This window comes from Manis pentadactyla, chromosome 2 (genome assembly GCF_030020395.1).
Source record: "Manis pentadactyla isolate mManPen7 chromosome 2, mManPen7.hap1, whole genome shotgun sequence".
Classification (NCBI taxonomy): domain Eukaryota; kingdom Metazoa; phylum Chordata; class Mammalia; order Pholidota; family Manidae; genus Manis; species Manis pentadactyla.
The window spans coordinates 150,722,351-150,745,195 of record NC_080020.1 but is presented as its reverse complement, the minus strand read 5'-3'; the positions used below and the strand labels follow the sequence as shown (position 1 = coordinate 150,745,195).

The 22,845-nt window shown below is 43.0% G+C and overlaps 1 protein-coding gene across 1 annotated transcript in view; it reads right to left on the bottom strand.

The window, feature by feature from the left end:
• CREG2 (cellular repressor of E1A stimulated genes 2) overlaps positions 1-22,845 on the bottom strand; it is a 44,658-nt gene that overhangs the window by 6,543 nt on the left and 15,270 nt on the right. Inside the window, exon 3 of the mRNA XM_036881434.2 lies at positions 1,020-1,133. Within this exon, the coding sequence (XP_036737329.2) occupies positions 1,020-1,133 (114 nt within the window). The remainder of the gene's footprint in view (positions 1-1,019; positions 1,134-22,845) is intronic.

Sequence of the window (22,845 nt, the reverse complement as noted above, 5' to 3'; positions counted from 1 at the left end):
CAATGAGAAACCAGGCTCCCCTTCTCTTTACTGAATTCACTTATATGATGATTCTCCCATGTGTAAAATCTCCCCATCTCTGTGGGGATGTGGATGGCTCAGTTAACATATCACCTACTTTCATGTTACTCTTCCAGTAATTTCGACAAGCAATTAATCTGCCTGTTCTAATAGCCCACAATCCTGCCTGGATACCCGCCGCTCCTTACCCCAGCTCTGACCTTTCACTCCAGCCACCCCCTGCCTGGATAGTCTGCTCACCCACAGACTCTGACACCCCTGAAAACAGCCCTTTCTATGCACACACCCTGCTTACTTTGCTCTGCCCCCTGCCCCCCATTGTGTTCCCTACACCAGTGAATTTCTTAACTTCAACATGCATGCTAATTTCCAGGGACATGCTTTAAAAATTTAGATGGAGTCTCATCCCCAGAGAATCCAATCTGGTAAGCAGGCCGAGGGGGGGGGCCCAGAAAGCCAAATCTGAGCAAGCCCCCTGAAGGGTTCAGATGTAGGCAGTGAGAGGAAACCCTGAGAAACACTACTCCCTCCCTTTGGCACAGTGCTTTGCTTAGAGTGGACTTTAGAAAATGTTTGCTGTGTTGACAGCAAAGCCTCAGGGACTTCCGTGTCAAGGCAGGGCCCTGGAAAAGGTCGGCAGGCAGAAGGAACGGTCCCTGGAACCCCTTGGTGTGAGGTGCTCTCCAAAGGCAGGGTTAGCCCCCTGCAAAGCCCTTTACCCAGCCTCTGCTACCACCTCGAGCAGCCGAGGCGGCCAGCGGGAGGTCGGCGGTGGGCCACCAGAGGCACTTCAGTTACTGTCGCCTCCGCAGAGGCTCAAATGGCACAGCTCAGACCTTTATTTTTGTTACTGTATTTTTCTGGGCAAACCAAGATTTATATATGTATATATTTTATTAAGGTATCATTGATATATGATCTTATGAAGGTGTCACATGAGCAACATTGTGGTTACTACATTCACCCTTCCAAGATTTATATTTAAAGCATACACACACCTTGAAAACATGGCTTGCTTGGCAAATTCCACTTCTTCTGGAGACACTGTGATCATCTGGCCAGTGAGTATCAACCGGGCACACCGGGGATCTTCTGGGTCAACGATATTTTTTCTGCATTTGAGGAACATTTTTCACACATTAAAATGATGATAGAACATCAGCCTGAAATACTAAGGATTTTATTAAAAATGAAAGACCATAGTCACATTCCTGATGACATCATTCAGGTTTTCACATGGCCTATAATTTCTTTTAAATACTCTGGCTTGGGCAGTGGAAGAGGTGTGCGTAAGTCAGATGTCAGTCTGCATCCTTGGGACAGCAGATAAGATCTGAAGAGCTCTAGCCCAGTCTGCACACACTAGGACCAGCCTCTGCAAGAGCCCAGTTGAGAGCTGCTGTCCAGAATCCTGTTGCTGCTCTGTTGTGCATCTGTAACTCTTTTCATGACAATGAGGGGGGGCACCACAATTCACTGAAAGACACTATGCATGGCACTTCTGGATTCAGACAATGCATCTGCCTAGATCCAGCGGTGACCGAGGGAAAGATTCTAAGTATCACTATCAGATTGAGTAAATTCCTTACTCAGCATAAAGGATGTTAGAAATAACACCAACAGTGGTGTCACTGTACTGGTGACTGCTTGTGAGTAAGTGTTTCAATGGTGGCAGAATTCTTCCAAGACTTGCTTTCATTGTAAGAAAGCAGTGAGGGTGTGGGGAAGGCCAGTGAAAGTTCTCCCTTACTTCTAATCATGTGAGGCTACCTATTTCTGGAAGAGACATAAAGAGGAGAATCTGCTTTTCCAAATGTTCAGATAGTGGCTTCACCTCAAACCCTGGGAGAAAACTCTGGTCACAGCTGGTGCCTTATGCATTTTGCAAGCTCTCTCCATGACTGTCTGAGAGGTGGTTTAAAGATGGGGTAACCTACAGTCATACAATGTTTTTGCCTTCATATAATGGTTTTGGTATTCCTAAGATGCTTCTGGGTCTATTCTGTTATTCGCTGCTGTAATAAGGTTTGTTCACTTTTACGCCAATTCAGGTTGTACATCGCCTCATTTTGTTTGATCTTCATGGCAACCCTAGGAGATGGGTGCAGTTATCAATTCATTTTAGGGCTACGGAAAATGAAACGCAGGTGGGCTCAGTGCCTGGCCTGGGGCCATGGCACTCGCAGGGCTGGTCTCAAGCCAGAAGGTAGGCACCCCTCAACCTGCCCCTTGCTTCTTGGCACATCTGAGACTTACCCTCTCCTCAAAGTTCATGGCTTCCCTCTCTTATTATCTAATTGTGGATTTTTTAATATCATGCTAGAACATTTTATCAAAACTGCACCTTAGAGTGAAAAAAAATGCTAGCACATTAGGGAAAAAAGTGCACGCAAAGATACTTGTTACAGCACTGTTTTTGATTATAAGAATTAGAAGTAAGCAAATGCTTAGCAGTGGGGAAACACAAATAAGATCAATTTTATAAAAACTATGGAATACAAACTTAAAAAAAATGAGATGCAGCTGAAGGTGTCCATGACAAAGATATATGTAAAAATAACCCAATTAATGAATGAGCCAAAGACCTTAACTGACACCTTACCAAAGAAGATATACAGGTGGCAAATAAGCACATGAAAAGATGCTCAACACTGTATATCAGCAAGGAAATACAAATTAAAACAACAAGATACAACTCACACCTGTTAGAATGGCCCAAATCCAGAACACTGACATAACCAAATGCTGACAAGGATGTGGAGCAAGAGTAACTCTCATTCATTGTTGGTGGGAATGCAAAATGGGTCAGCCACTTTGGAAGACCACTGTCACTTTCTTACAAAGATAAACAGACTCTTATCATATGATCCAGCAATTGTGTTCCTTGGTACTTACCCAAAAGAGTTGAAAATGTGTATCCACATAAAAACATGCACATAGATGTTTACAGCAATTTTATTCATAATGGCCAAACTTTGGTAGCAACCAAGACATTCCTCAGTAGGTGAATGGATAAATAAACTGTGGTACATCCAGACAATGAAATATTAGTGCTAAAAAGAAGTAAGCTGTCAAGCCATGGAAAGACATTAGGGAATTTGAATGCCTATTTATTTAGTCAGTGAAAGACACCAGTCTGAGAAGGCTACATAATGTATGAGTCCAGCTATACAACATTCTGGAAAAGAAAAAATTATGGGGACAGTAAAACATTAGTGTTTTCCAGGAATTTGGGGTGGGGGATAGAGCTGGGAGAGATGAACAGGCAGAGCAAAAGGGACTTTTAGGACAGTGAAAAACTCTGTATGATATTATAAGACAGATATATATCATTATACATTTGTCCAAACCCATTGAATGCACAGCACCATGAGCAAACTCTTAGGGAACGACGGACTTTGGGTGACCATGATATGTCAATGCAGGCTCACCCTTGGTTACAAAAAAGTACCTCTCTGGTGAGTGACGTTCATAATAGGGGAGCCATCCTAATGAGTGTGAACTGGTACCACACTGTAGTTTTCATTTGCATTTCCCTGATGGCTAATGAATTGAACACCTTTTCATGTTCTTATTAGCTACTTGCATATCTTTCAGACAAAAGTCTATCCAAATCCTTTGCCCATTTTTTAATTGGGTTGTCTTTTTATTGTTGTTATAAGAGTTCTTTATATACATTATGTATATTTATACAAACGCCTTGCCAGTATGTGATTTAAAAATATTTCCTATGGGTTTTCACTTTCTTGATGGTGTTCTTTGATGCAAAAAAATTTAAATTTAATCAAGCCCAAATTACCTATTTTTCTTTTGTTTCCATTTATGATGTTTTAAAACCTCCTGGCAACCTAAGGCAAAGGATCCTTACCAAAATCCTATAATCTGTTACATTTGATAGAACAAGGCAAACATGTCCATATCACTAGACTTTGTAGCTTTCTTTGTAGTATGGTAAGAAATAGAAATATGTATAAAGATTGGGAAACAATGAACCAAGTTATAGTCATCTGAAAATTAAATAGCTGTATACAAAGGAAATGAATCCACACCCAGAACATTAGTATTAGGAAGAAAGCTTAGCAAGATGGTTGAATTCATGAACAAGAATTGTAAAACAATTGTATTCCTACTTATCAGCAAAAACTATTTTTAAAAAGTACATTTTTTTTAGTGATGTAATTTAAGATGGTAACAAAACCTATAAAAAATGCCTGAAAATAAATTTAACAAAAAAAAGTGTAATACCTTGTTGGAAAAAATTTCAAAACTTTTATCAAAGTACATAAATGGCCTAAAGAAAGGGAGATTTATACACATGAATGGGAAAACTGAATCTAATGGAGAATGAACCTATATGGACAATGTAATTTCAATTAAAATTCTGATATATTTTTTAATAGAACTAAACAAGCCAAATCTAAACTTAATATGGACTAAGAAAGTGTGAGAAGAGTCAAAACCATTATAAAGGAGAAAACAAAGTGGGAAGCTTTCTGTACCAGGTAGCAAGTCTTAACATAAACAATGCAGTCATACTGGTACAAAGACAGACCAAGGGAACGGACTATAAAGCCTCGGAACAGGCCCAAGCATATGTGATACTTGACATATGACAGGGTTAGAAATTAGTAACTAAAGTTCTGATTACCCAATAAATGGTGCTAAAAAAATGGTTATCTGTATGGGAAAAATCTAAAAAGAGATCTCTATGTCATACCACATACAAAGAAATTCTCAGTTGAATTAATGGTTTAAATGTCTAACACAAAGATCTAATACTTTTAGGATAAAATACAGGAAAATGTTTTTATGACCAGGTCAGAAAGAATTTCTTAAGCAAGACACAAAGTGTATAAACCATAAAGGTAGATGAATTTGATTTAACTAAAATGAAAGCTTTAACAAAAGAGTTCATGAGTCAGGTGTTGTTTGAAGTCTATTAATTTCCATCATGATTCTTATTCTATCAGTGAGTAGGGTGGGCAGAATTGCTAGATGGCCCCCATCGTCTCTGCCCCTAGTGCTGCACCCTGTGCAACCCCTTCTCCTTGAGTGGGGGCAGGGGCTGGGACTTGCTTCTTACCAGTGGATTACCGCAAGGGTCATGGGAATGTGGATCCCATGTCTGTAAGATGTTATGTAAGACTCTTCTGCTGGCCTGGAAGAAGTAAGCTTTATGATGGATGGTCCTCCAACAGCAGTGGAGAGAAGGTAGCAGGAGACATCTCGTATTTCCATTTTGCTTGAGGCCAGTTATAGTTAGGAGAAAGGGGAATAAAGTCTTCTTTCCTTGTGTGTTTTGCACAGTTTGTAAAGTTAAGCATTCTGACCTACAGACACGCATAAGCATGGAAGGACGTGAAAGGCATATAGGTGGTGATTAAGAGTATGGGCTCTTGGTCAGCCTCCTAGATTTGAATCCCGACTGTGACTCAACTTCTCTGAGCCTTAGTTTTATCATCTGTAAAGAGAAGATGCAAATAGTTCCTGCCTCAGTGTTGCTATGAGATGCTGGTGGGGGCAGGGTGGAGGCTTACTGCTCCTGCTGATGAGGGCTCCCCTAGGTAACCCTCCTGACTTATACCACTACTCAGACTTAAATTGATCAGTACATTTGGAAGAAGGCACTGGACATGTATAGTTTAATCCCATCTCCCTGAAGGAAGGACATGTTCTATTTTACTCCTCTGCCATCAATTAAAGAGGCCTGCCACAACTCTGAAGGCCTAGGGCTCAGTGCTGCCTGGGACCTGCTGCACGTCTGTCCAGTTCTGGAGGTGCCCACACTCTCCATGTTGGCTTTCTCTATGTGAAGGTGATATTGTGCTATTCCCTCTGCTTTAAAGTTTTATTTCTAACTGGTTTAGATCTGGCAAATTATGGCTCGCTGGCCAAATGTGGCCTGCCTCCACTTTTCATGCAGCCCCAGACATCAGGATAGAGTTGACATTTTTAACTGGGTGAGAAAAATCAAAAGAAGAATACTTTATGACACATGAACATCATACAAAATTCAAATTTCAGTGTGCTTAGATAAAGGTGCACTGGAACACAGATTCATTTGTTTCCAGATTGCCCGTGGCTGCTTTCGTACCACAATGGCAGAGTTGAATGGTTGTGACAGAAACTGTGTGGCCTACAACACCTGCAAAGTTTACTATCTTCCCTCTACAGAAAACAAATTCCCAACCCCTAGTTTAGACTGTGGTACTGGGAGAGGGATGCTATTCCTTGGGCTGCCCGGCACCCCTCCATGAGGACTGGATGCAGGGATTCACATAATTAGAGGAGCACCTGGCATGCAGCAAGCCCTTGTATGGAGAACGGTGAACCATTACAGGGGGGTCCTGAACTGGGGAGCAGAATGGTTGGAGAGTTAGGGAATTGGACAGCCTAAACTGGTGATGGTATCGATTATGAAGTATCAAGAAGATTGTTATAGGCTGAATTGTGTGCCCCTCAAATTCAAACGTTAACCCCCAATGTGACTGTATTTGGAGATAGGGTCTTTAAAGAAGTGATTCATCAATTCCTTCTTTAAGGTGAATGAGGTCACAAGGCTGGTGTCCTAATCCAAGAGCACTGGTGTCCTTCTAAGAGCAGCAGAAGGGAGGAGCATGCAGAGGAAAGGCCACAGGGGGATCGCTAGAGAAGACAGCCCTCTGTGAGCCAAGGAGAAAGAACTCAAGGGAAACCAACCCTGCTGACATCTTAGCCTTGGACTTCCAGCCTCCAGAACTGTGAGAAAATAAATTTCTGTTGTTTCAGCCACCCAGTCTGTGGTCTTTTGTTATGGCAGCCTGAGCTGACACAATGTTGGTATGGACGGAGCGATGATTCTGAAATGGCGAGCCTCAAAAGCCTTCCCTGTACTTCTCTTGCTAAATCTGTTGCAGAGGAAGGACGCTACAGGGTAGAAAGGAGTAAATTAGGAGGCTAATAGATGATATATAATATGGGTGACAGTTAACCTATCAGATCTTGAAAGTTCTTTTTACAGGCTTCAAACAGAGTCTGACTATTTTTGTGGCAGATCCTCTTCCTGGATCGGGAGCTGTAGCATCTATGGATCCTAGAAAATGTGGGAAAGATACCCTTGATCTGGTTTCCAGAAGTATTGTACATTTTTGCCCTCCTGGTATGATGTCCACCACATTACACAGTGATGGTAATGGTGATAGCATCATGGTAAAAGCTGGCCCCCCTGTAAGCAGACCTTCATGGTTTCTGGTTGGACTGTGCAAATCAATTCAAATCTACTTATGTAGCTATCTATTTAATTCTTTAGCTTCATAATTTGATTATTGCTTGAGAGAATGATATAATTTCTTTTTCCTTTTTGAAATCAGGCGTGGTTGTTTAACATTTACACATCCTCTCAGATTTGAAGGGATCTGACTTGTTTAATCCTCTTAAGTCCATGTGGTGTCGGTCACATACCACTATCTCCTGGTGTACAGTGAAGGGTTAAAGCTCAGCAGACCTGGGTTGCTCAAACTCTGCACATTTCAAGGAAGGGCCTGTCTTTGGGAGGACTGGACCTTGATTGGCTCCTTGGAAGAGAACCTCTGAATCCTTGAAGCATCCTACTTCATAAGAGTGGTTCTATATGCTTAAGGCCCTGGGCCATGCTGGATCAATTTTACCTCTTAGGGCCTGGAGACTGAGTAGCTAAGATCAGTCATGTGGACACTGTCATGCCCATGTGACAGAATTCCAGCAAAATCCCTGGATACCAAGGCTCAGGTGAGCTTCCCTGGTTGGCAATACTTTGCATGTTTTGTCACGTAGCATTGCTGGTAGAATTAAGCATGTCTCCATGCAATTCCTCATGGAAGCCTGGGCCTGGTTTCCCTTGGACTTCATCCCATGTGCCTTTTGCCCTTGATGATCTTGATCTGTATCTTCTCACTGTAATAAACTGTGAGCTCCACATCCTGTGAGTCCTTTTAGTGATGCACTGAGCCTGAGGGTGGTCTTGGGGACTTGTGGCCCAGCTGGCCAAAAAGACTCAGACACATCTCTTTTCACAGATGGCATATATCATAAAATGACTGCCATGAGGCAGGGCTCTTTAGAACTCATTCTTCATCCATTGCATTGCATTAAAATCTTGAGAGAGGTACGTTTGTTAAGCAAAGTGCATGCTCTGCTTATACATAACAAGCTTGTTTCTACTTACCTAGATATTTTTCTTTATTACACATCCTGTTCAGCTGTAATGAGAGAAATACTGGACATACCCATTGCTTAGGCAAATTGCTTCATGTGGGGACACTGTGTACCATTTGAAAGTGTTATAAGCTGTTGTATTTTTTTTTTAATTTGAAATTGTTTAATTTTATTTATTTATTTATTTATTTATTTAAAAATTTTTATTTTGGTATCATTAATCTACAATTACATGAAGGACATTATTTTTACTAGGCTCCCCCCTTCACCAAGTCCCCCCCACATCCCCGTTCGCAGTCACTGTCCATCAGCATAGTAAGATGCTGTAAAATCACTACTTGTCTTCTGTGTGTTGCACAGCCCTCCCCGTGCCCCCCCAACACTATACATGCTAATCGTAATGCCCCCTTTCTTTTTTTCCCGCCCTTATCCCTCCCTTCCCACCCGTCCTTCCCAGTCCCTTTCCCTATGGTAACTATTAGTCCATTCTTGGGTTCTGTGCTTCTGCTGCTGTTTTGTTCCTTCAGTTTTCTTTTGTTCTTATACTCCACATATGAGTGAAATCATTTGGTACTTGTCTTTCTCCGCCTGGCTTATTTCACTGAGCATAATACCCTCTAGCTCCATCCATGTTGTTGCAAATGGTAGGATTTGTTTTTTTCTTATGGCTGAGTAATATTCCATTGTGTATGTGTACCACATCTTCTTTATCCATTCATCTACTGATGGACACTTAGGTTGCTTCCATATCTTGGCTATTGTAAATAGTGCAGCAATAAACATAGGGGTGCATCTGTCTTTTTCAAACTGGAGTGCTGCATTCTTGGGGTAAATTCCTAGAAGTGGAATTCCTGGGTCAAATGGTATTTCTATTTTGAGCATTTTGAGGAACCTCCATACTGCTTTCCATAATGGTTGAACTAATTTACATTCCCACCAGCAGTGTAGGAGGGATTTCCTTTCTCCTTTCTCCACAACCTCGCCAACATTTGTTGTTGTTTGTCTTTTGGATGGTAGCCATCCTTACTGGTGTGAGATGATATCTCATTGTGGTTTTAATTTGCATTTCTCTGATGACAAGTGATGTGGAGCATCTTTTCATGTGTCTGTTGGCCATCTGAATTTCTTCTTTAGAGAACTGTCTATTCAGTTCCTCTGCCCATTTTTTTATTGGGTTATTTGCTTTTTGTTTGTTGAGGTGTGTGAGCTCTTTATATATTTTGGATGTCAACCCTTTGTTGGATCTGTCATTTATGAATATATTCTCCCATACTGTAGGGTACCTTTTTGTTCTATTGATGGTTCCTTTGCTGTACAGAAGCTTTTCAGCTTGATATAGTCCCATTTGTTCATTTTTGCTTTTGTTTCCCTTGCCCGGGGAGATATGTTCAAGAAGAGGTCACTCATGTTTATGTCTAAAAGATTTTTCCCTATGCTTTTTTCTAAGAGTTTTATGGTTTCATGACTTACATTCAAGTCTTTGATCCATTTCGAATTTACTTTTGTGTATGGGGTTAGACAGTGATCCAGTTTCATTCTCTTACATGTAGGTGTCCAGTTTTGCCAGCACCATCTGTTGAAGAGACTGTCATTTCCCCATTGTATGTCCATGGCCCCTTTATCGAATATTAGTTGACCATATATGTTTGGGTTAATGTTTGGAGTCTCTATTCTGTTCCATTGGTCTGTGGCTCTGTTCTTGTGCCAGTACCAAATTGTCTTGATTACTGTGGCTTTGTAGTAGAGCTTGAAGTTGGGCACTGAGATCCCCCCCACTTTATTCTTCCTTCTCAGCATTGCTTTAGCTATTCGGGGTCTTTGGTGCTTCCATATGAATTTTTGAACTATTTGTTCCAGTTCATTGAAGAATGCTGTTGGTAGTTTGATAGGGATTGCGTCGAATCTGTATATTGCTTTGGGTAGGATGGCCATTTTGACGATATTAATTCTTCCTACCCAGGAGCATGGGATGAGTTTCCATTTGTTAGTGACCTCTTTAATTTCTCTTAAGAGTGTCTTATAGTTTTCAGGATATAGGTCTTTCACTTCCTTGGTTAGGTTTATTCCTAGGTATTTTATTCTTTTTGATGCTATTGTGCATGGAATTGTCTTCCTGATTTCTCTTTCTATTAGTTTATTGTTAGTGTATAGGAAAGTCACAGATTTCTGTGTGTTAATTTTGTATCCTGCAAGTTTGCTGAATTCCGATATTAGCTCTAGTAGTTTCAGAGTGGAGTCTTTGGGGTTTTTTATGTACAATATCATGTCATCTGCAAATAGTGACAGTTTAACTTCTTCTTTACCAATCTGGATTCCTTGTATTTCTTTGTTTTGTCTAATTGCTGTGGCTAGGACCTCCAGTACTATGTTGAATAACGGTGGGGAGAGTGGGCATCCCTGTCTTGTTTCCGATTGCAGAGGAAAAGCTTTCAGCTTCTCGCTGTTCAGTATGATGTTGGCTGTGGGTTTATCATATATGGCCTTTATTATGTTGAGGTACTTGCCCTCTATACCCATTTTGTTGAGAGTTTTTATCATGAATGGATGTTGAATTTTATCGAATGCTTTTTTCAGCATCTATGGAGATGATCATATGGTTTTTGTCTTTCTTTTTGTTGATGTGGTGGATGATGTTGATGGATTTTCGAGTGTTGTACCATTCTTGCATCCCTGGGATGAATCCCACTTGGTTATGGTGTATGATCCTTTTGATGTATTTTTGAATTAGGTTTGCTAATATTTTGTTGAGTATTTTTGCATCTACGTTCATCAGGGATATTGGTCTGTAGTTTTCTTTTTTGGTGAGGTCTTTGCCTGGTTTTGGTATTAGGGTGATGTTGGCTTCATAGAATGAGTTTGGGAGTATTCCCTCCTCTTCTATTTTTTGGAAAACTTTAAGGAGAATGGGTATTATGTCTTCTCTGTATGTCTGATAAAATTCTGAGGTAAATCCATCTGACGTGGGGGTTTTGTTCTTTGGTAGTTTTTTGATTACTGCTTCAATTTCATTGCTGGTAATTGGTCTGTTTAGATTTTCTGTTTCTTTCTGGGTCAGTCTTGGAAGGTTGTATTTTTCTAGGAAGTTGTCCATTTCTCCTAGGTTTCCCAGCTTGTTAGCATATAGGTTTTCATAGTACTCTCTAATAATTCTTTGTATTTCTGTGGGGTCTGTTGTGATTTTTCCTTTCTCTTTTCTGATACTGTTGATTTGTGTTGACTCTCTTTTCCTCTTAATAAGTCTGGCTAGAGGCTTATCTATTTTGTTTATTTTCTCGAAGAACCAGCTCTTGGTTTCTTTGATTTTTGCTATTGTTTTATTCTTCTCAATTTTATTTATTTCTTCTCTGATCTTTATTATGTCCCTCCTTCTGCTGACCTTAGGCCTCATCAGTTCTTCTTTTTCCAATTTCGATAATTGTGACATTAGAGCATTCATTTGGGATTGTTCTTCCTTTTTTAAATATGCTTGGATTGCTATATACTTTCCTCTTAAGACTGCTTTTGCTGTGTCCCACAGAAGTTGGGGCTTAGTGTTGTTGTTGTCGTTTGTTTCCATATATTGCTGGATCTCCATTTTGATTTGGTCATTGATCCATTGATTATTTAGGAGCGTGTTGTTAAGCTTCCATGTGTTTGTGAGCCTCTTTGCTTTCTTTGTACAGTTTATTTCTAGTTTTATGCCTTTGTGGTCTGAAAAGTTGGTTGGTAGGATTTCAGTCTTTTAGAATTTTCTGAGGCTCTTTTTGTGGCCTAGTATGTGGTCTATTCTGGAGAATGTTCCGTGTGCACTTGCGAAGAATGTATATCCTGTTGCTTTTGGATATAGAGTTCTATAGATGTCTATTAGGTCCATCTGCTCTACCCTGTTGTTCAGTGCTTCCGTGTCCTTATTTTCTGTCTGGTGGATCTATCCTTTGCGGTGAGTGGTGTGTTGAAGTCTCCTAGAATGAATGCATTGCAGTCTATTTCCCCCTTTAGTTCTGTTAGTATTTGTTTCACATATGCTGGTGCTCCTGTGTTGGGTGCTTATATATTTAGAATGGTTATATCCTCTAGTTGGACTGAGCCCTTTATCATTATATAGTGTCCTTCTTTATCTCTTGTTACTTTCTTTGTTTTGCGGTCTATTTTGTCTGATATTAGTACTGCAACCCCTGCTTTCTTCTCACTGTTGTTTGCATGAATTATCTTTTTCCATCCCTTGACTTTAAGTCTGTGCATGTCTTTGGGTTTGAGGTGAGTCTCTTGTAAGCAGCATATGGATGGATCTTGCTTTTTTATCCATTCTATTACTCTGTGTCTTTTGATTGGTGCATTCAGTCCATTTACATTTAGGGTGATTATTGAAAGGTATGTACTTATTGCCATTGCAGGCTTTAAGTTTGTGGTTACCAAAGGTTCAAGGTTAGCTTCTTTACTATCTTACTGTCTAACTTAACTCACTTATTGAGCTATTATAAACACAGTCTGATAATTCTTTATTTCTCTCCCTTCTTATTCCTCCTCCTCACTTCTTCATATGTTGGGTGTTTTGTTCTGTGCTCTTTTTAGGAGTGCTCCCATCTAGAGCAGTCCCTGTAAGATGCCCTGAAGAGGTGGTTTGTGGGAGGCAAATTCCCTCAACTTTTGCTTGTCTGGGAATTGTTTAATTCCCTCCTTCATATTTAAATGATAATCGTGCTGAATATAGTATCCTTGGTTCAAGGCCCTTCTGTTTCATTGCATTAAGTATATCATGCCATTCTCTTCTGGCCTGTAGGGTTTCTGTTGAGAAGTCTGATGATAGCCTGATGGGTTTTCCTTTGTAGGTGACCTTTTTTTTCTCTCTGGCTGCCTTTAATACTTTGTCCTTGTCTTTGATCTTTGCCATTTTAATTATTATGTGTCTTGTTGTTGCCCTCCTTGGATCCCTTGTCATGGGAGTTCTGTGTACCTCTGTGGTCTGAGAGGCCATTTCCTCCCCTAGTTTGGGGAAGTTTTCAGCAATTATTTCTTCAAAGACACTTTCTATCCCTTTTTCTCTCTCTTCTTCTTCTGGTGCCCCTATAATGTGGATATTGTTCTGTTTCGTTGGTCACAGATTTCTCTTAAAATTCTTTCATTCCTGGAGATCCTTTTATCTCTTTCTGCATCAGCTTCTCTGCATTCCTCTTCTCTGTTTTCTAGTCCATTAATGGTCTCTTACATCTCGTCCATTCTGTTTTGAAGTCCTTCCAGAGCTTGTTTTATTTCTGTATTCTCCCTCTTTAGTTCTTGCATATTTCTCTGCAAGTCCATCAGCATGGTTATAACTTTTGTTTTGAATTCTTTTTCAGGAAGACTGGTTAAATCTATCTCCCTGGGTTCCTTCTCAGGGGAAGATGTAGCAGATGTCGAAGCTGTCTGGGTTAGTCTTGTCTGGATCAAATTTTTTTGCCTTTTCATGTTGATAGGTGCAGTGGTGTGCTATTGACGCGTCTATCAGCTGGGAGAGTCAAGCCTCTTTCCACTTGACTCCTGGCCTTTCTTTACTGGGACAACTGCGACCCCTAGTGGCTTGTGTTGGGCAATTGCACGTAGACTGTGTCTTTGTATCTTGCCGGGTCGGTATCGAGGAAGCTCCCTTGCTGAGGGCGTGGCCAGCCTCAGGCTGCTTCTCTGCTATGGCGGGGCCCCAGAGAGGTAATGGACGGGGGGCTGTTTGGCTGTTTACCTCCAAGAGGGGTCTCAGAGCTGTTGCCCAGGGGGTTAGTGCGCCCTGAGTTCCCTGGAATTTCCAGCTGCTGGACTGTGACCTGGGATGCTTCGGTGCAGCTGTGGGGTCCCTGTCCCTTTAAGCCTTTCAAAAAGCACTCGCTTTTCTTTGTCACAGGAGCGCCGGCTTCAGGACCCACTCACAGGTTCTACTGTCCTGCTTCCCTATTCTCCAGCACCCCACGCATGCACTGTGTCTGCGCTCTGGCCCGGATGGCTGGGGCTGGGTGTTTAGCAGTCCTGGGCTCCCTCTCCCTCCCCACTCCGACTCCTCTCCTCCCAGCAGGAGCTGGGGTGAGGGGCCTCTGGTCCCCCCGGGCTGTGGCTTGTATCTTACCCCCTTCACCAGGCGCTGGGTTCTCGCAGGTGTGGATGTAGTCTGGCTGTTGTCCTGTGTCTTCTGGTCTCTCTTTTAGGATTAGTTGTATTTGTATTTTCAAAAATATATATGTTTTTGGGAGGAGATTCCCACTGTCCTACTCATGCCACCATCTTGGCTCCGCCCTGAGCTGTTGTATTTTTGACACTGCCAAAATTTAGTTGCTGAATTATGAATTTTTCTTGTGTGTTAGATGAAAGAATGATGGGGTACAACCCAAAGAATAGCTATAAAAATTTAATTTATGTGGAACTTTGTAAAAAACCTGAGATGGAAAAGAGAAAACAAGTAAAAATAGTACCCAGGAACTAAATTTATATATACTAGACAAGACCATTACCAGTTGTACCCAATTTGGCCCTAAAACTAATTTATTCACGAAATTGCTCTGGGTGAAAGTAATGAAACAAGCACCTGTATATGTGATTATAGAATAACATATTACATTTAAATAGGGAGTGTTTTCCTTCTCCACTGGTGGTAATTACATAGACTAAAAAGGAGAGGTAAATAGAAAACTTTCCATTTACATTAAGGGTGACCTAGCTTAACAAAGTGTGACTTCCTTCCCAACTGCAGCAGGCAGGATAATGCCCCCCACTTCCAACCCTATCCCAAGATGCCCACATGTTAACCTCTGGAACAGGTGATTCGTTATTACCATACTTGGAATTACGGTTGTTAATCAGTTGATTTTGGATAGGGAGATTGTCCTGGATTATCTGCCTAGGCCCAGTGCAATCACAAAGGTCCTTAAAAGTGGAAGAAGAGGCCAAAGAGTGTCAGTGATATGACATAAGAAAGACCTGACTGGCCATAGCTGGCTTTGAATAAAGAAGGGGCCACAAGCTAAGGAATGTGGGCAGCCGCTAGAAGCTGGAAGACACAAGGAAATGGCTTTTCCCCTAGAACTTCAGAAAGGAACGCAGCTCAGTCAACACCTGGTTTTAGCCAGTCAGACCTGTTTGGGACTTCTGACCTCCATAACTGTAATGTAATATATTTGTATTATTTTAAGCCACTAAGTTGTGGTGATTTGTTACAGCAAGAGGAAACTAATACACCATCTGGAGGAAGCTGGACTACGATCCTGCCCTTAGTCATGTGAGTGGCACACACTGGAGGTTATTGGCAGCTACTGCTCTTGAAATGGTCAGCAAATGCAACAGTGACCGGGAAGGAGGACACAGTGTACCCTCAGAACTCTGATCAATGGCTTTCAGTTCATGAGTGCGGACTCCGTGAACAGTGGCTGCGGAGGACGTCCCCTCGTCTTGGTGATGTACTTTGTGTATTATGTGGGCATCCACGTCTCCCCTGCACAGCTTCAAGGAACCCTGTCGGGTCCTGAGAGCTGAGACTGCTCAAACCACTCATCACATCCTACCTCCTGGCCACAGTGACAGAGTCAGAGATTGGCATAAGAGCAAGTTTGGTCACTAAAGCTCAAGGAGCTACTGGCTGGGCACTTCTGGAACGGCAGTCCCCTTACTCTCCTTTGGGGTCTACCTGGAGAGATGCTCACTTTTTCTGAACATAAATGGGAACACATGTACCTGGAAGTTATGGGCACCACACTGGATCACAAGTGGGGCCACCCTTTCAATGATGTGGACATAGGAGATAACAGAGAGGAGAGATGGGAAAATCTCATTTGGGCTGACATTGAAGAGCCTCTAAGAAAAGCCTATGTCTGGACTTTTCAAATGCATGAACTAGTAAGTCTCTTTAATTCTCAAAGTACATCTGAGCTTCTTTTTCTGTTCTTTGTAACTGAGAGGTCCCTCACTAGTACAAGGGCTTTCAGTCCCTGGAACTATGTTTCAGTTCTTGGAATGGGTCCTATGGTTGAGGCATGCCCACCTAATGCTAGGTGGTATTAATAGCAATCCACAAACTACTCTCAATGCAGGCAGCAAAACCATGAGTGAAATGAGGATAGTCCCCTGTGCACACGTTTCCATTAAATGGGGTACTGTGCAAAGACAGCCTGTGTTTAAAAAATATTCACAAATGTATATATTTCCTTGAGCTAAGACCATATGTACTATCTCTTTGGATGCAGCTCTCCCAGGGTCCCTTGGGTTTCTGAATATCTTGTGACCAGAGGACTAGCTTCCCTTGTTCTCAAATACCTTTGCCCAAAGATGTTCATACAGCAAATAGCCTGGAAAATGGAGAGTGTCTCCCTCTGGGGCAAAGGGCAGGGGGTTTACTGGCAAGCAGGAAGAAGATACTGTCTCCCTCCAGGGGCAGACAGCCTTGTTCTCAATTATGCAAGACTTCAGTTCTTTAGACTTGGGGCTCCTCGCCTGTAATAATAAAAGCTACTGCACATGCTGATGTTGCCTGGCCCTCCCCACATCTCCCTGTGGGAACCGGGCCTCAGTGGAACTTGACTATAAAGTGCTGCTGTTCTGCAGCTGCTTTGCTGTGAGGAACATCCTTTATTTCTGACCCAGGAGTCTCGGGTCTTCTGCCAGCGCCTGTGACCCGTGGCAGGCTGACTTGTTCATTAGAACTCACAAGGCTAACTGGCTTGCGGAAAGGGTAAGGGCTAAGGTCTGGTGCGGGCATAGACCCATTAAAGTTCTTGATGTAAAAACGCTAAGTTTCTTTGCTTTTGGTTGGAACTGAATCACTTTGGAATCAGTGAGGTAAAAATAATTATATCCTGCTGACTAGAAGCTCTGATTTGTGTGTGTGAACACACACACACACACACACACACACATATATATGTGTGTATATATATATATATATATATAAAATGGGGGAATAAATTATTTAAAAATGTAACTTGTTCTTTAGACAAACATGTTCCCTATTACAAGGATTATAGAGCAAAATAACCCAAGAGACCTTGCTGGTGCAAAGTCTGGAGTCCATTGCTTGCCTTGCTCCCCGTGGACCAGTCCAGGGCCTGTCGGGGTCTGCGCCCAGCCTGGGGGTGTGAACAGCATGGGCACAGAAGGAGCCACTTGCTTTGCCTACCTGCAACCCCCCAACCCCCACGCCATATTCCTTGTTTCCCATTTAGCATTTTGCACAGCCTGCCGGTCTGAATGCCATCTGCTATTTCCTGACCTCTGACTCTAACTTAACTCCATTCCTTGGCTCCTCAGGGAGCAAGAAAAAAATCACTATTAAAGAAACTGACTGCAGCTCTTTTTGAATTTGTGTACCCCTGGGTGACTGGGTAGACATGGTGGTGGTGGTGGGAGTGAAAGGCAACAAATTCATCTCAGTAAGAGCTGCTCTGTTGTTAAGGAAAGCATGTTAATGAGTCCGATTATCAGGGTAAGGCAAGGTGCTCTCCCTGCACACCCAGGCCAGTGTCTGGGGAGACAGAAAGGGAGCTGAGTGTGTATAACCCTGCAAACATGGTCCTCCCTGGTGGTACTGCATTTGGGATTCCTGTGCAGCCAGACCAGAGGGAGTTGCTTTGTTTTGTCTGGTGGAGGGTGCTGAGACTCAGAGAAGAAAGGCACAGGGGGGAACCACGGAGCTCAGAGAGGATGCGCGAGAGTGTGGCAGGAGGTGGGAGACGAGGAGCGGGAGGGGGGACGGGGGGGGTGTCCTCTGTCCCTGGGGTGAGGGGCGGCCAGGAGCAGGAGATGCCATGTGATGAGGCTTCCATCCTATGCTGTACCCGGAGCTGCTTGATTTAGTAGTTAAATATACAGGATGTCCAGTTAAATTTGAATCTTGGATAAACAACTTTTTTTCAGTATAATATGACAGATGATATTTGGGATAAACTTACACTAAAAGAGTATTTGTTTATCTGGAATTCGAATTTAACTGGGCCTTCTGAATTTATCTGACAACTCTAGCTGTATCTCCTCTATCGTCCCAGACCCTAGCAAGAGTGGTACATCCAGTCTGTGGCAGAGGAGGTGAGCCACCAGTTAGAGTGGTAAGACACGCAGTGGTGACTGAGGAGAGGGGGTGGAGCAAGAGGTGATGGTCATCCCCTGCACCACACGTCCTTCTCTGAGAATCCCTGGAGATGCTCAGGTGGGCTACCTGCCTCCTGCACTTGGTGAGAACTTAGTTATTTTATTTGCATATTGCTGGAGAAAGTGACCCTGGGGACTGAGGGCCTTGCTGAATGGTCTCCATCTCTCTTTCAGGCCAGGGGACACTATTCTGAGCATTTCTCCCCATTCCACTTGTCTTTGGGGCCTGCCACCTGTGCCAGGATAGGTAGCTTGTCACCCAAGAGGACTCCAGCCTCAAGACCAGGACCAGAAAAGCCCCACCTGCTCAGGTGGCTTCCTGGAGAGCCTGGAGGGTGACTTACATGCTGGAAGACCCTGGTAGACAGTGCCAGAAGCTGTCCCGGAACCGCCCTCTGCCGTCCTGGTCTCTGGCTGCATTCGTAACATCCCACCACTGCTCCATGTATTGCCTCTGCTGGGTGAAATGCATGCACACCTGGCCTGGAACTTCTTTTTAAATTCTCACTTAAATTTTGTCTACAGCAGAGTCTAATATGATGTGTGATAATTTAAGCCTACAGAGTTGGAGACTAAAACATCAAAAGGGTCTGTTCTTGGGGAATGGCCTGCATGCCCACAGGTACGGACCCATTAGGCAATATTGTTTCAAGGCATGGACCCCATTACATTGAGGTTCCAGAGTGCTTCTAGATAGGGAGAATGGTCAGCTGCAGTACTGTGTATGTAAAAATGCAAGTTAGGTGATCTGGGAGACAGAAGGGAAACAGTAAGGGAAACTGGGCACTCAAACTGTTTCCAATTAAATGAGGTTGCCTTTCAGATATATAACCTCCTCTGAGATAAGTCATCCTCCTTTTGCTATGATTCCTTTTGTATTCACATTTTTACGGGCTACAATTTCCTAAGAGCTTCACAAGGTATGCATTTTTCCAATAAATATGCATGCAACCTTCCCAGACATTTTATTTCTTGTTGGCTAGTTCGTTCAAAGGTCTGTCTTATTTTACTGTGTTTGTGTTCAGTGACAATGAAAATTATTAAAGAAAAGAATACATTATCATTCCGGACTTATGAAGTTAATACACATGAACATACTCAGCAAATGACATTAAAATATTTCACTCAACTTTACTCCGATTCTTTAAAATATAGTTGTTCTACGCAATCCCTGAGTGACAGGAATACAATTTCAGCTCAGTCCTATGACTGGCAATACCACCATCTATGTACAATTCTCAAACGAGGAGTGGTTTCTTCCCCATAAAAGGCAGTTGGAAATTCGTAGAGCATCTTTTCTCTTCATGGAGACAGGGATGGGGGCTCTATTTGCATTTAGAACGTGGGCACCAGGATGTCCTGCAATGCATGGGGCTACCTTGCCCAATAAATTGTCCCCTGCAAATGCAACAGAACCCACTGAGATGTGCACTGAGCTTTGCCTCTCTCTCTCATGTATCCAGCCAGGTAGTAAATGAAGGACAGTCAGTATAGAGTTTCCTAACCTAGGCACTAGTGACACTTGAGGCTGGATGGCTCTTTGAGGGGCTATCCTATGCCTTACAGAATACTGAGCACTGCCCTGGGCCTGACCCATGACACTGCCGTAGTGGCCTTGCCCCTAGGTTGTAACAACCGCAGATATCTCCAGACATGGCCACATGTCCCCAGGAGATGGGTGCCCTCACCTGTTTGAGACCCACACATGTTTACACAAATAAATTTACAGACTTTGCAGAGGGAGAGGACAGACCTCATGTGGTCTTGTACTTTGTCAAAGAAATGTGGGTGCTGTCTGCAACTGAGAGAGATGGGAGGGGGATGAGTGGGTTTGGTTTGAAAAATGGGAGCTGGTCTGAGCTGAGGGTGGGAGGGGGCTCCCTGGAGGGGTGGGGGACTTTCTAGCAGGGTTGAGAATGTGTGTGGGGATTTTGCTTGTGAATTTTAAGTGGAAGTCTCAGCCTGGCCATGTGGTTTGTTCCTGCAATGCTGAGCCATCTGGTGCAGGCATAGGGGAGGAAGCAGGGTTAATGGGGTTGGGTAGAGCCAGGCAGGAGTTCCAGAGGGAGAGGGGCAGGGGAGGTGCAGGGGGCCTTGGACGTGATTAGAAAGATAGACCATGGGTCTAACCTGGGCAAAGAGAGGGGAACCAGGAGGCACTGATGGGGGTGAGATGGTGATGGGAGCAAAGCGGGCAAAGCAGTGAGGGGTTCCATGTGGTCCAAGCACACTGCAGAGGGGCTCCTCGGCAAGAAGGGTAGGGGCGGGATGCTCAGAACAGAGGCCTGGATGTGGAGCATTTGCTACCGAATCTGCAATGTGGTGGTGGTGGTGATAACTCATCTGGAGAAGCTAGGGTGCAGATGGGTCACCCACAGGATGCTGAAGGTAAGAATGGGAGGACAGCAGTGGAGAGGAAAACTGTGAGGCCCGCGTGGCTTCCACTGCCAGCTTGGCTTCTGCCCTCCAGGGTAAGCCCAGAACAGACAGAGCTCCTTCCTGGGGCTGGCCTTTCAGACATCTGCAGAGGGCGCTTAGGCATCCTTAAGACTGTCTCCCTGCCACCCCCCACCCTCGCCCCAGTCTGGCTGCTTAGACTTCCTAGTTTGTCAATATCCCCTTTAAACTATGGACTCCAGAATTGGCCTCAATGCTCCAATGCTCCAGGAGAAGGTATGTAAAGGGGAGGAGGTACGTCATGTCCACTGTCCTCTACTGGGGAGCATGGATGTTGTTATGTTATGTATATATTTTTAAATTAAATTAAATTAAATTTTCTTTTATGGCATACCAGTATAGAGCCCCAAACTGTCCCAGTTAATTTTTCCCAGTTTTGTCTTCCCTTCTTGGTTCTATTTTCCTGGTTATGGCTTTGGCTTTCTTGACAATTTCTCTGTTTCCCAAACAGGATTCACTCCATCAAGCTCCCAATCGGTTCAACTTCAGAACCCTTCCACTGGCTGCCAGACTCTAGCACCTTCCAAGTGCTTATGAATGGCCGAGGACCCAGAAATACCCCACTTTGGTGTTCAGAGTAAACCCCACCCTATTAATCAACCCCTCAGGGACATTCAGCCAGGTGTTTATCTATCCACTTTCACATTCTTTGTGAAATTCAGTATAAAAGAAACAAACAAATATAAACCTCTCTGCATTGGTATTATTATCCCCTAGTTCATGTTATTCATCCTTGTCCTGAGGACATCCCACAGGCTTTCTGTCAAATGCCTTGGGGGTACAATGAGGAGACAACAGTTTCTTGATTTATCACCTTAGTAAACCTATCAGAAAAAGGGACAACTTTTTTGACATGCCATCCTCGCCACCCGGCAATGCCTGCAGGCATTCACTTCTTCCAATTTTAAAGTCACACAAACCAATTAAAAAATGGTCTGTTCCAGAATAACTATGAAAGTTATTTCTGTTCACCTATAGACCCTCTCAGCATCTGTTTTCTGAGACTGAACAAATCCATTTTCAAGCTGTTGATGCTTTTCCTTTTGCTCAGACCAATGTGCTTATCCATGGATTTTCTGACTGTTTTAGAATAAGATTTATGTCATCCAGAAGCCTGGGGCATAAATATGTAAAGCAGAAAGTGCTCCATGACATCCTTTTACTCATCTAGGGCTGGAATTTTCTCCTCCCCAGGATCAAATCCTGTAGTTCAAATCTTGTGACCCCAAATGGCCACACACAAAGGAAGAGGACCTATGGAAGGGGAACCGGGTCCACTTCCAGGCAGGAGAGGAGCAGGGGGTTGAAGCGGCTCACTCTGAAAGCAAGCCAGCCATGATTCACAGAGCAGTTCTATCTAGAACCCTTTTCTCTGCAGGTTTCACATTTCTCTATTGCTTTGATATGCTGAGAATATATTAAAATTTACATTCATCAATTAAATATCACATGTGTTTGAGCCATTTTAGTATCTATATTTTAAATACATCTCTATTATAAATAAGTACAATCATGACTCTGCCAAAATACATCTTAGTATACATTAGAATAAATTACCATGTTTCTCTCTACACTTGCAGACGTGTTTAAACTGGCACATCCATCTGTGATTGGTTGAATAACATCCCTCCCCTGACAAAAAGGATGTTCCCATCCTAATCCCAGAATATGTGAATGTTGCCTTATATGGCAAAAGGGACTTTGCTGATGTGATTACATTACAGATCTTGAGATAGAGACATTGTCCTGGATTACATGGTAGGCCCAGTGTAATCAGAGTGTCCTTCAAGAGGGAGGCAGATCAGTGTGGGTGGATGTAGAATGGAAGCAGGTTTGAATGATGCAAGGAAGGGGCCACGAGCCGAGGAGCACAGGAGGTGACAGAGGCAGGGAAATGGACTCGCCTCTCAGAGCCTCCAGAAGGAACCAGCCCTGCCGACAGACACCTTGCTCGTAGCCCTGTAAGACTCATTTTAGACATCTGACCTTCAGAACTGGAAGAGAATACGTCTGTGCTGTTCTAAGCCACTAAGTTTGTAGCAATTTGTTCCAGCAGCCATGAGAAATTAATATACATCAAGGCTCAACTCAAATATTCCATCCAATCGCTGATAAATATGT